This window comes from Notechis scutatus, chromosome 3 (assembly GCF_049901735.1).
Source record: "Notechis scutatus isolate UNSWTSFEM ecotype Mainland chromosome 3, rNotScu1.2, whole genome shotgun sequence".
NCBI lineage: Eukaryota > Metazoa > Chordata > Lepidosauria > Squamata > Elapidae > Notechis > Notechis scutatus.
Genome location: NC_142011.1, coordinates 65275720 through 65290682, shown reverse-complemented (window position 1 = coordinate 65290682; position 14963 = coordinate 65275720). Strand labels below are relative to the sequence as shown.

Genomic DNA, 14963 nt, shown 5'->3' with positions numbered 1-14963 from the left:
GTTGTCAGTTTGCCTGAAAGCAGCTGTTTCATATAGCCAATATTTATGCTGTGTACTTAAATAAAAATAGTGGGATTCTTTTACACCGTTCATTTTTAAAAACAGGTTTTGGTTTGTTTAAGACCTTTTTTGAAAATGTGAATCTTTGTGATCATCGTTTAAAACGACAAGGAACTCAATTGGTAAGCACCTTTCTATAATCATATACTGTATACCGTTCACATTTCACAGACAAAATAGTATAAACAGGTGAAAAATCATGGTTAGATGCTGGTACTTTTAGGATTAGGAGGTTAGATTTGCCCTAAATTTAAAACTAAACAATACGGCAAATCTAAACTCTTAATCCATTGCTAGTTTAGTTTTATGTCAGTTCACTTGAATTTTATCAATTCTATTACTCAGCTTGATATTTTAATGTGTATATGTTGCAAGAATGCAGTTGTCTTATACTCAGAAACTATTTTAAAATAATAAAAATAGCTCTGCTATGTTAGTATATCACATTAAACTATAATGTAGTCTAGTTTTCTCTTAGAATAAATTCAACATAAGTATCAAATAATAAATTGCAGTTTGTAGCATTTACTTTCATAAAATTGTGTGCTATAAACTATTGTTGTAAATATACAGAATGCATGGTGGGTTTGTGGTTTCTTTGGTTTTCTGGTTAGATTTTTACCTCCTTCCAAAGCCTCTAACTTAGTCTTTGGATATACAGGGGAAGAATAGCTAAAAAAGAAATTAAAAGAAAAAAAGATTAGTCAAACATGGGTTACAGTATATTAATGTTGCTCATTTTTGAGATTGAGTTTGTGTTATTTTTAGTTTGTTCAACTGCTTTAGTGTGACCAATGAACCCACAGCATATTTAAGGTGTCAGTTTAAAAGTCTTGGGAAAATTTGGTTATTTTGATGTTATCTGTAACATATTCTGCTCCAAGTCATGACTTTTCTTTCTGCAGCAAGTAGAAAAACTGGAATTAATAGGAATGGATTTTATTTGGAAAATTGCAATGGAGTCACCAGATGAAGAAATAGCTAATGAAGCTATCCAGTTAATAATAAACTATAGTTACATTAATTTAAATCCACGATTGAAAAAGGTAATAATTCTGAATTCTGAATTTATTTCAGGTACAATAGATAGAGCTGTATGATGCATATATAAGGCCATGGTTTATCTTTTTTCTGTTTTATTTTTTGTTTGTTTTGTGAGAGGGAGATAGGAAGCTAAAAGTTAAGACTATATTATGTAGCTTATTTCTTTTTCTAGCCTCAGGGTGGCAGCAGTGGTTAAAATGCATAATTGTAGGCTAACTCTGCCCACAGTCTGGAGTCCAATCATGATGGGCTCAAGGTTGACTCAATCTAAGTGGTATTGCAAATTTCAATCATGTAATCGGGGAATTCCTTCAGAGGCGGGCTGCTGCTGGTTCACACTGGTTCAGGCGCAGCAAGTCCCATCACTGGCTGGACATGCTCATTTTTCAGCCTATTTTCTGGGCTGTTTTGGGGGGCCATTTTCTGGGCTGTTTTTGGCCATTTGGGGGCTGTTTTCAGGCCTGAAAAATGGCTTGAAAAGAGCCAAAAACATGCCCAAAATGGATGGGGACAGAGCCAGCCAATGGTGGGTTTATCCCCAACTGGCTGAATCCTACCTCTGCCTTTGAGGCAAGTGGTCAGGAGGCGGGCCTAGGTGTGATGAGTGATGTAACCCATCCAGTCACATGACCATGCCTACCCAGCCAGAGAACCAGTTAAGTTATTCAAATCCCACCACTGGATTCCTTATACTATGAAAAGGTGTTCACGGTATAGGTGTGGACAATATATTGCCTACCACTGCTCTAATGTTTTGGAATTAACAAATTTAAAGAAGATTTGGACTTCCCTGATTGTCCCAATAAAAGGAAAGTTGCAAGAGAAAAGAGTTCTTAATTAACTCTTTCAGCTTCTTGAGTTATAAGGAAAATCATAATTAAGGATTCCTCTTGCAAAGTTTGTTTGTTTGGAGAAAGAAGGCATTGATTAGGCATGCATTTGTCAGATACTTTATTGGTAAATTTCTGTGAATTTGGCTTGGGAGCAAGCGTTCACTGGTCCATGCTGCTTTGATCATTTTCACTAGCTCTTCCTGTGAACTGACAAACTCCAGATGGTTTTGTCTTCTTTAGCATGTCATTCAAATCATTGCTTGGAAAATACGCTAAACATATTGTTGATGGAATCATCCACAGCATGTTTGCTGAATTCATAGAAAGAGTTAGCAGGAATAAGCAGAGAAATATGTGCTATTGTTTATATTGTGTTGCATAAATATGCCCCCAAATACAATGGCTAACTATTAACATTTACAATTATTTTATTCTTACAAATTTACTTTGGATGCTGTTTTTGGAACAAAATAGAAAATTTGAGCCAAGATTTCTAGTAAACTATAAGCAAAATACATATTAACAGGCATTTAGCAATCTGATATGCTCTGTAACACAATGAAATACAATAAACTATTGTTTTAGAAATGGGACATGAAGAAAGAAAAAAGTCTGAAAATTGCTGCTCATTGTTACGCTAGCAAATTCTTAGGTTAGGATGGTCTGAATTACACAAAATTTAAAAATACAAGTTTATTAAGCAGTAGTTTTTTTGTTTTTCTCAATCTTACTCATGTTTACATTTAGCAATTATTTAAACATAATGCTGTGTTTTCTATATACATTTAACTGATTTATTTATTATTTTCAGGATTCTGTGTCACTCCATAAGAAATTCATTGCTGATTGTTATTCAAGATTAGAAGTAAGAGTTATATCTCTTCTTTATTTCTTGTTTTATTTTGTTCTTGTACAATTCTAAAGTCATAATCAAATGCACCATAAAGTTCTTGAATATCAATAAATTGAGGAGTTGTAAATGTGGATTCCAGACAAATTGCTTTACCTGTTAATTATAGCGTCAATGAAATATTTGCTTCATTGGCACCAAAGTTTAAGTATTGACTTACATCTCCTTTTTATTTTCCCAATGTGACCTCACAAGCCTTCAATTCCAAGTATATTTTTTTACCAATGCAAGATCTCTGATGAACAAAATGGATTAATTAAGGCTACAGATTGCAAAGACTAAATTCATCAAGAACTGCTATGTTTTGCTAATCATAGAAACTTGGCTTCATTCACTCATTCCAGGTGCAGCTGTTGAGCTGGAAGGCTACATAGCTCACCGGCAGGACAGGAGTAGAGATTCTGGCAAGAGCAAAGGGGGAGGTTTAAGCCTTTATGTGAACAAAAGCTGGTGTATCAATACAAAGACTGTAGACAGCCACTGCTCCATGGATCTGGAATATATGACTCTTAAATGTAGACCCATATATCTTCCATGGGAATTCAGTGTGGTTTTGATTACTGCAGTCTATATCCCACCTAATGCCAATACTACCATAGCTTTGGGATTCTTGCATAACATTGTTAGTAATCAGCAGAATAAGTATCCTGATGCTGTGCATATCATAGCAGGGGACTTTAATCAAGCTGATTTAAAAGCAGTGCTCCCTAAATTCTTTCAGCATGTTAAGTGTGCTACTAGAGGAGCAAACATATTGGACATATCAAACATGGCTATAAGGTTATTCAGTTACCATATTTGAGACACTCAGACCATATGTCACTGCTTTTAGCACCAGCATACATCCCTCTTAGGAGACGGGCTCTGCCTATAATAAAGGCAGTGAAATCTTGGCCAGAAGATGCTTCCCAAAACTTCAGGATTTTTTGACAACACAAATTGGGACATCTTTTACCACCCTGACTTAGAGGAGCACACTGCAACTGTTCTGTGCTATATCAAACACTACACATACTATCACTGTGAATAAACGTATTAGGATCTATCCCAATCAGAAACCCTGGATGACCAAGGAAGTCCAGCGCCCCTTGCATGACAGGACCAAGGCCTTTAGGTCCAGTGATTGGACAAGATACAGTGTTGCCAGAGCGAATCTGAAGAAAGGTATTCGGAAGGCCAAGGTGATTATAAGAGGAAGATTGAGGATAATTTTTACAGCAATAACATGAGGCAAGTGTGGCGAGGGATTCAACAAATTACAAACCATCAACCGACCAATGTCATCCCTGCTGAGGAGGATGCTTCATTGGCAGAAGAATGGAATCATTTCTTTGCTCGCTTTGAAGTGGAGACATCAGAGACAGATAAAATACAACCACCAGCCAATTGTAGCTCCCACCTCATTGTGGAGGAACAGGAAATGAAGAACATTCTGAGGGCTGTGGACCCTAGAAAGACTGCCAGTCCTGATGGCATCTCTGGCCGAGTGCTTAAAGACTGTGCTGATCAGTTGGTTGGAGTCTTTACCAGGATCTTCAATTGGTCTTTATCCCAGTCCACTGTTCCATCTTGTTTGAAGGCTTCTATGGTGGATTGACATTTGAAATGAGACACAGGGAACTGTCTCTGAGAAAATGCCAACCCTGAGAGAACTCAGGTAGCAGTATTTATTGAGAAAAAACACAAGCAAAATATACAGTATGCATATTCAGAAAACAATGACCTCAACAGGAGATTACTTCACCAGCATGAGAACACACAATCTTGGAAAGTCCCAGATGTTACCTTGCTAGGATGAGATCATACAGCCACAGAAAGTCTCATGGGAAAGTTTGGAAAGTCCCATGAGAAAGCACAACTGTGTACCTTGAACTTTCACCCATTTTCCTGTTCCTTCTAAACTGGCAGAATCAAAACAGGATGAGGCACTCTGAGCAAAGATACTCCTACCCCACCAAGAATGCCCACATCTCCCTAGACTTACTGCTAGTATTCAAAGGCCTTACAGAAAATGATAAACGATTAATAAAATATATTACCACATTCCTCCTTTTTTATTTATTCAAAGATAGGGGGTGTTTTAGTGGCATAGTACACAGTTCCTCACGACCTGATCCCTCACGCCGGAAGACTGAGGTACACATTTGTAATAGATTAGGAATACATTGAATAAAACAACATAATAAGATACATATAGCAATAATAATAACAACCCCTTGCAATAAGGAGCGAAACCATGATCCATCAGGAAGCCAGGACCACAGACTGTCCCAGAATGATGCATTAAACCCATCGGCTCCAGATTGATGCTGAGCAATACGATCTTCCATGTCCTGAACAGTTTTTGTAATGTTTGGCTCATAATTATGTATAAAAACACAACAATGCGAATGAATTAAAGCACAAACTCCTCCTTGGGCAGCTAACATAATATCTAAAGCATATCGATTTTGCAAAGTAACTGTCATGCAATTTCAGACATTTCTACATTAATCATCTTAATATTCTTTATAGTATCATTAAACATAGCAACAGTAAAATTATTTAAAATATGAATATCCCTATAGTTCATAGCAATTCCCAAAGGCGGGATAAGACCTCGAGAAATTTGTGTCCATAGATTACCTCCCATGGTTAGACCCGAATCCAATTCCCGGCGATTTCGGATCCGAACATCAGGAGGTAATGTATCTAACTTATAGATAACCGGAATGACAAACCCCAAAGTACATGTCCCTGACCAATTTGCAGGGATTTGTCGATATGCCCACAGTCCGCATAAAAACCAAAACCCTTCCAGCTGTACATAACCTTGTTGACTTGCCGCTTGCATCAGCTGTTTCATGTCTAGATATTGATACTGGCCGAATGCGTCAGACTCATTTTTCCCATTTACCCAAGTTATGTTGTTCTCTGAACCATTTGTCCACTTAATAGTGTAATTGCAGACACTATGATTCCCCAAGAATTGCGAGTTTGTAATGTTTTGGAAACATAAATGTGCTGGAGACTGCAGTGCAGTCTTCACCTTGACCGTGAAGTTCATGGCATATGAAATGTTATGCTTTCCGGTCTGCAAAGTAGACCGATTAAATGGAACTCCATGTAGAGTCAGTCCTTCTCCCACTTTCCCAGGAAGGTGCATACACAACCAACAATTGGTGATGTTCAAGTTTTTGGCAGTTGTGCGCAAATCTTTAATGTAATTATTATCTGTCCACAAATCATCGCCCAAATCTCCAGCACGCTGAACATGCTGTCGCTGCTCTCTCCGCACCCGAGCAGCCCAGGACAGATTAGGCAGAATCAGCAGGATCAGGAACCACAGATACGCCATCCTGCTGTTCCGAAACTTCCTTCACAGGTGCCTGCGAATGATCAGGCCGAACACACCGACCAGGAACCCAACGAATTTGACCAAGATGTTCAACTGCTGCATAACCACGTCCCCACGTTATCAGCTCAGCAGGAACCCATGCCGGATCCGGAAGGAACCGCACCAACACCCGAGGTCTCACCGCATCTGTAGAAGGAGAAGAAAATGCCTGCTGGCCGCGCTTCAGGGGGTTACCAGACAAATTTAAAAATTTAAAGTATATAAAGCTAGATTTAATTGATCTTGAATCGCCGGAAGCCCCAGGAGCTTCCCTCCTTTTTATTTAATTTAGTTAACATGGTCTTGAGCGTGGCATTTGAGCAACAAAACACACATTCACACGCTGCTCCAAACATCCTTGTAACAGCAAAAGCAATCTTAAAATATCAGGTGATATTCCAGGAGACAAATAAGAACCTGCTACAAAGGGTAACAAATTATACACATACAATGAATCCACTATTAAATTAAAATCCTGATTGTGAAAATTTTGAAAAGCCAAAACTACAGCAGCAAGTTCTGCCTGCTGGGCAGACTTCTGCTCTGAAGTCACTTTTGTATGCCAAATCCCAGATTTATCTTTCCAAACACAAGCACCAAAAACTTTCCCTCCATCAGTAAAAACTGTAGGAGCATCTGATATGCCCAATGGTATCCTTTCTTACATTTTGGGCACACTGATTTAGGACGAACACCCTGTACCATTGATCTCTTATTTTGCTGACTTTGACCTCCTCCAGGAGCCCGACATTGCGCTTTAAAATGTCCAGGCTTCCCACAATTGAAACAATTCCCCTTCTGAGCATGTCCTGTTTGTAAAGCCAGAGCTAAAGTCTCCATGTTAAAAGACTGACTCCCTACCTTCCTACATGCATTAATCAAATCCGCGATTTTCTCGCTCTCCACTTGCTACAAGTGGATTTAAAATCTTTCTGCAATCTGTGTTAGCTTGTTCTACTGCTAACTTAAAAGCAACTCTTTCTGGGCGAATTGATTATCAATTTGTCTTTCAATAGCCAATTTCAGTCTGCTAATGAAATTTTCATAGGGTTCATTGTTCCCTTGTTTGATGTTAGTAAAGGTCTTCTCACCACCTTCGCCGTCAGGGAGAGCCCCTATGGCTTGAAAAATTAATTGTGGGAGAAGAACGAACCCTCATCAGGCATACCATCTCTCTGTTGTTCCACTGTTGTAAAATTACCAGCTCCGTAAAGCTGATCTGGGGTAACATTTGCTGTTCCCCTCTGGACTGCCAGCTGTCTCCATTTCTGATCTAACACCAAATATTGAGCTGGAGTTAAAATCATATTCAACAGAGCTTTCCAGTCAGCCGGAATCATTTTATTTCCATAACCAACTGCTTCTAACAATGCCTGAGTATATGGCGATCTAACACCATATTCTTTTGCTGCTTGCTTAACTTCCCTCAAAATCCTGAGAGGTAAAGGCTTCCACTCCCGCTGCGGATTCAACGCAGCATCCATGACAATTTCCACTGGATTAAGTTGAACTTCTACTCCAAACTCCACCAAATCATCTCCTGATAATTCCCCTCTATTCTTTGCTTCTTGAATAGCTGCAGTAACTGCATCCACCTGAACCCTTAAAGGTAAACTCTTATCCTCTGACAAAGTATTTCTAGCGCCGGACAGTCCCCGGGTTTATCTGGAGGTGCCGTCGGCGGCAACAAACGTACCTCATGGTAAAGCGGCAAACCTTCTTCGGGGTGCTAGGAGCGGTTGTTCATAAGTAGCTAACGCATCCATAATCACCTCCAGGTTAACAAAATTGAAGAAGGGCACGAGGTTCCTCGTGCAAAAATTTCCCTATCTTTTCCAGGACTCTACTTTAATACTACCTCCCTCCGGATATGACTTAATATTTTTCCAAACATACTGTAGTAAGTCCTCAATTTCTTTCTTTCCTACAGCACAACCCCTACTGCCAATTCCAAACCCAAAACTATTCCCAATGATCCCTCTCAATTCCCTGATGTGCTCTTTCTGAGCCTTCGAGAGATCTCCCCCATACTCACGAAAAGAATCTATCTTCGTCCAGCGAAGAAGATGAGGGCTCAGTCGACGTCCGCGACGATGGTATAGGATGCGGGAAACGATATAGCCTTCCAAGCTATCACGTCGGGGTCACCATTTATGGTGGATTGACATTTGAAATGAGACACAGGGAACTGTCTCTGAGAAAATGCCAACCCTGAGAGAACTCAGGTAGCAGTATTTATTGAGAAAAAACACAAGCAAAATATACAGTATGCATATTCAGAAAACAATGACCTCAACAGGAGATTACTTCACCAGCATGAGAACACACAATCTTGGAAAGTCCCAGATGTTACCTTGCTAGGATGAGATCATACAGCCACAGAAAGTCTCATGGGAAAGTTTGGAAAGTCCCATGAGAAAGCACAACTGTGTACCTTGAACTTTCACCCATTTTCCTGTTCCTTCTAAACTGGCAGAATCAAAACAGGATGAGGCACTCTGAGCAAAGATACTCCTACCCCCACCAAGAATGCCCACATCTCCCTAGACTTACTGCTAGTATTCAAAGGCCTTACAGAAAATGATAAAATGATTAATAAAATATATTACCACAGGCTTCCACCATTGTTCCACTGCCAAAGAAGTTCCCTTTCAATAACCTCAACGATTACAGACCAGTGGCACTCACTCCTATCATCATGAAGTGCTTTGAGAAATTGGTCTGCCAGCACATTTCTGGTCTTCTGCTTACATTTGATAAATACCAGTTTGCATACAGAAGAAATAGATCTACAGAAGATGCTATAGCCATCACTCTTCACACTGCTCTGACTCATCTAGAACAGCGGGGGGAGCTATGTGAGGATGCTTTTTGTAGATTTTAGTTCTGCATTTAACACAATTCTTCCACATAGACTAGTCTAAACTTCTGGATCTTGGACTTTCTTATTCAATCTGCCTTTGGATTATGGATTTCCTGTCTGGCCACTCACAGAGGGTCAGATTAGGTAATCATACCTCTTCAGCTCTTATTCTTAACACTGGTATACCACAGGGTTGCGTGTTGAGTCCCTTACTCTATACTCTTTATGTGCATGACTGCATTTCCACTCACACTAGTAATACTATTACTAAATTTGCAGATGATACAGCAGTGATAGAACTCATCTCCGGAGGGGATGAGTCTGCCTACCGAGTTGAGGTGGACCGGTTGCTTTCGTGGTGTGGAGAAAATAACTTGGTTCTCAACACCAATAAGACCAAGGAGCTTATAGTGGACTATAGAAGGAACAGATTAGACATCCAGCCCTTGCTTTAAATGGAGACCGAGTAGAGCAAGTGGCCAGTTTTAAGTTTCTGGGTATTACCATAAAAGAGGACCTGACCTGGGGTGCTCACATTGGAGCACTGGTCTAAAGGGCCCATCAGAGATTAGACTACCTGAGACTTCTCAGAAAACAACAACTGAATTAAAAACTGCTGGTGACCTTCTACCGCTGCACCATAGAGAGTATCTTAACTTACTGCACCTGTGTATGGTTTGCCAGTTGCACAGTGGCAGATAGGAAAGCACTCCAGAGGGTTAACGTCATTGCCCAGAAGATCATTGGTTGCTGTCTCCCCTCTTTGGAAGAGCTTTATAGCTCCCGCTGTCTTTAGAAAGTTCAAAACATTCTCAAGTTCCATCTCATCCTGGGAACCCCTTTTTTGAACTATTACCATTTGGCATACAGTACCGAATAATTAAAAACAAGGACAAATAGACTGAAAAACAGCTTCCATCCCAGGGCAGTAGCTCTTTTGAATTCTACTGTATAGTGCAATGTTGGTGTGGTGTCGGGGGTTTCTGATTCAATGTGTGGAGTGTGAAGGATGTGTATTTGTGTTTATTTTCATGGTCATGATGTGCACTGAAGATGGTGTTTGATTTTGTTGTACAAGGTGCAATGACAATACAATAAACTAAACTAAACTCAGTGGTTGCCATTATCTGAATAGCCTTGAGTTTAGTTCAGCAGTAGTGTTTTCCATTGTAGGCAGCCAGTTCAGCTCTTGGTGGTCCAACGCTGACCCATGCTGTTACCAGAGCTACCAAAATGCTGACAGCTACTGCAATGCCAACTGTGGCAACATCGGTACAATCTCCATACAGGTAAGCTTACACTTCCATAATATATAGACTCCTTCTCAATTCTCAGGACTTGCATACAAAATATTTAGAAATGACTTGTGGGTGTGTAAAAGATGCTTGAAGCTCAAAATGGCAATTTCATGTTTCCCAATCAATAAAATAAAGTGTATCTTGGAGTTCTGTGCCAAACCTGGAATAAAATACTCTTTTAAGTTTTCCTGAATTAGGGACCAAACAGAGCTGTTATGATCTGTGCTATTTTCGGAGTTGCTCACCTTACGTCAGGGGTCCCCAACCCCCGGTTCATGGACCAATGCTGACATGCCAGAAACTAGTCTGCACAAACAAGCAAAGCACCATTCGAAGGGCTGCAGGAAGCATGTGTCCCCTTTGGTCCGTGAAAAAACTCTCTCCATGGAACCAGTCCCTGGTGCCCAAAAGGTTTTTGGGGACTGCTGCCTTATGTGAATGGTGGGTTTTGTTTTCTAAAGAATTCCAGAAAGTAGACACTTAGCAATCCATAGAAGGCACAGATTCCAATCATACTTCTAAAATTAGGTGAGGGATGAGGTGCCCTTGGAGGGGACAGTTACATACATGATCAAAGTTTAAGAATGTTGTGGGGCAGAGAAAATGGACACTGTGTTCTTTGTTACAGATATATAACAATTACAAATAATGTAATCATTTGTGTCTGTGTTTTCTTTTGCAATCAGATAGTGAAATGCCAGAATGATAACATGTTTTGCAGAACTGTGACTAATAGCATTTTGTGCTGGTTAATGACCGCAATAAAGTTAAGGAAGGAATAGCATTAAATTTTCACATCACATAAACTCAAAGATCTGTTTAAACTATTGCTAGTTGAATCTGTGGCAAATAGATTCTGTGAATAAAATAACATTAACAATAGCAGAAATATACTTTTATGGCTTTTGGCCTGAAGTTTTCTCCTAATGTTCAAACATCTGTATGTTTGAGCATTAGGAAAAAACTTCAAGCCAGAAGCCGTTAAAGTATATTTCTGCTCTTGTTAATGTCATTTTATTCACAGAATAAAATAAAATAAAGTAAATTGTTTAGATTGTGCTTCATTTGCTATATTATGTTCTGTGGCAGTTTTTGAAGGCAGAAGCCACAAAAGAGTCCTGAACAATTGTTTTCATTGTTTGCTGTGTAGCTTTTAAAAACAGTTAAAATGGCTAAATTGGGTGCACGACTAAATTCAGAGTTTTTCTTAATGCACTGTCCTATTAATTCTGTTGAAACGGGCAAACACGTTATATTTAATTATTTGCCACCTGCAGTGTTAACAGGTTCTCAAGCTTATGAACATGCTTCTTCTTGATACATATTTTTATTCTATTAACGTGGATGTCTTATATCATATTTCTACCTTACTAATGTAGTATGTTTGTTACCAATATTATTCTGGAATAAAACTCATCCCAGATACAGAAAATATGGAAAACTTGTACTCTTTTCTTTTCTTTTGCTGTGAACCATTGGACAGACTGTACATAAAGGAAGAGATAAATATTGTAATTGAATCTTCATGTGTGATTCATTTCATTGATTGAAATAGTTTAGTATATTAAAATAATTGCTTCATGCTTTCCATATATCATTTGAGATGGGAGGACTTTTCTACTCAATAATAGCCGCTCTTTTGTTTTAAAATATATACACTACTGTTTTTTAGAAATACCTTAAAATTGGCTCCTTATTTAATTGCTACCTTGGGCCTGAACACACATGTATGTATACATATATGTACTTAATACTATTTCATGGTAAGACAAGTACTTATATTATGTAGTAGAAAACAACTCCAAGGTAATGCCACTTCTCTGAAAATGAAAATATTCTTCTGAAGCTCATTCAAATATCTGCTATTTAATCAAAAGTCATCCAAATATACATTTTTATATTGAATGTTCAATTCAAAATTAGTTCAAATATTGTTTGAAAGTTATCTAAATCTTTGCTACTTTAAATCTCTAGGTCAACAAAACTTGTAATAATTGAGAGACTGCTACTTCTGGCAGAACGCTATGTTATCACAATAGAGGTAAAACAAACATACTTTTGTACAAATATTTGATTTACTGAATGCTTAGTTTGTATCTAATTTGTTTCTGTAATTGAATTCATTCTGCAATTTAATTCAAATAATTATACCTTAGTCCAACTTTAACAAATCTTGCAATGAGAATATGCCAGGACCGGGAGATGGGGGTGGGGGCAAGGACAAGTGTGATTAGAAAACAGTTTTAATAGCTGCAGATTCTATACATAAAGTCAATTTTCTGTGGGCAGAAAATGCCTGTCAAGAAAATGACGACAACTGACTCATGGAATTATCAATAATAACTTTCAATTATCCTTTGTCATAATTGTATGAGTGATATTGGTTGCTTGTAAACCATTTTATTTAAGACATAATTTTTCATGAGCTGAAGCTGAGTGAGTTAACTAATGTGGTATTTAAATACATTGGGATGATGAAAAGAAGGGAAGAGAGTGGGAGACAGGATGCTTATGCTGATAGACGTTCCTTAGGAAGCAGAATACAAGTACCTATCAGTTAAGAATGGGAATGTATTAAGAACCTGTTGTGAATGTTAAGTCCTTCTAAAATAGCTTAAAATCTTTTAATGTATATACGTATGTTCCTGTGATGAGCCAGGGTGTGGCACAAAAGCAACAAAGTCACAAAAGTAGGTCAAGTCCCTTTAATAACTCCAACTTGGCCCCCAATGTCCAGTTCTTGGCTAGAGAAAAAACTCCCAAGAACAGTCTTTAAAGGGAAGAAATTCAGTCAAACCCAAAGTACATATAAATTATAAATAATAACCAACACAAACCATGCTGCAGCAATTAATGAGACAGGGCAGGATAAGGAATTGCAGACTTAGAAAAGATAACGAAACACACAGTTGGGATGATTCCAGAACCCAGGTATGCCTCAACAAAGATAATGCACGCTTGCTTCTAGCAACTTTGCTGTGCATAGTTTGCCTTTTAAACAGTTTTCCCAGCTGCAGCTAATGAAGGGGATCAGGGCCCTTTCCTCCCCTGTAAACCACATAACTCACGTTATTCCCTTCTCCGTTCCTCCCTCCGTGCCCTAGGATGAAGAGGGGGTGGCCCGGGGTCTTCCTCTGAATGCCCAGCCGGCCTGTGCCCTTTCCCAGTTTCTTCCACAGCCACCGGAGCCATACTCCCATTCCCTGTCAGCTGCTTGACCTCCCCCTCAGAATCAGATTCCAACAGGGACATGACAGTTCCTATGTTTTCTACTCAGTTGTTCTAGCAAAGTTTATTTGTTCCAAACTCCCCATGAGCTCTATGATGAAATATCTTAGAAGTTTAAAATACTGCTGTCAACTTGAGTAAGTTTTGAGTCCAGATGACAAGCTAATGTCCATTAATTCTTTTGTACAAGGTCTGGCCTGTTTGTCTTATGTAGAATCCAGAGAGCATTGCTGGCAGATGATGGCATGCATCACATTAGAAGAAGACATGTGAAAGCAATTCTAACTTTGTGTGTAAAGCTTTGTGTGTAGTAGTAAACAGTAGTGTAGATGTGGGGTAAAGTAGACAGCTGGACTTGCTGCAAGGTATGGTTTTCCCATGCTGGTATTGTCCTGGTACTTGTAAGAATCTTCTTCAGGTTGGGTATGCAAGAATGGGCTTGCCACCAAAAACTATGAAAGTGTAAACATCATTGTCCAGTAGGGGCTGCAGATTATTATTGATGTGAGTAGTTGAGTTGTGAATAACAACCCAGCATATTCTGTTCTGCCGTCGTACTGCAGCTAATAATTTAATAGGATCTCCCCTGGGAATTGGTATGTGTTGATCTGTGCACTGAGCTCACTGTGTGGATAGTTCAGCCTGGTTTATTTTTGCCAGTTGAATATCGTTGCCTATCATGTAAATATTAATGTAATTATAATGGAGAGCCTGGTTATATGTTCTGGATTGAAGCAATATATTTCCTTTGTAACTGCATGTTGTCATAAATGAGGCCATTTGATTGTGGACCCAGCATGCTGATGAAGTAATATGAACAATATACATTGGTGCTTAAAAGTTTGTGAATCCTTTTGAATTGTCATTATTTTGCCTAAATATGACCTATGATATGTTCTCTATACAAGTAGCATAAGTAGATAAAGAGAAGCCAATTAAACAACTGAGTCAAAACTTATTCATTTATTTATTGAGTAAAATGATCCAAAGGTATATATTATTTAATTAGGTTCTCTTTCAGAGAGCACTTTATATATATATATATATATATATAAATATAGTCTTTCCTTCTGTCTATAGGATCTTTACTCTGTTCCTCGTACTATTCTACCTCATGGTGCCTCCTTTCATGGACATCTTTTAACTCTCAATGTTACATATGAGTCTACCAAAGATACATTTACAGTAGAGGTATGTAATTTTATAGTGTAATAGTTCTAGGATTGCAGAATTTTCTAATTAAAAAAAGAGATTGATACAAGGGATAATATGTAACATGCTGAAAAACATGAGAACTTGAGAGAAGAATGGAGCATGTTAATATGCACTTACACTTTTCATGTGGTGATGA

General features: G+C 38.6%; 1 protein-coding gene across 2 annotated transcripts in view; it reads left to right on the top strand.

The window, feature by feature from the left end:
- Positions 1-14963, top strand: part of USP24 (ubiquitin specific peptidase 24) — an 88299-nt gene that overhangs the window by 30884 nt on the left and 42452 nt on the right. For both annotated transcript variants that reach the window (XM_026665931.2, XM_026665932.2), the window contains exons 20-25: positions 106-182; positions 966-1106; positions 2749-2802; positions 10260-10375; positions 12359-12425; positions 14693-14803. In XM_026665931.2, coding sequence (XP_026521716.1) covers positions 106-182; positions 966-1106; positions 2749-2802; positions 10260-10375; positions 12359-12425; positions 14693-14803 — 566 coding nt within the window. The remainder of the gene's footprint in view (positions 1-105; positions 183-965; positions 1107-2748; positions 2803-10259; positions 10376-12358; positions 12426-14692; positions 14804-14963) is intronic.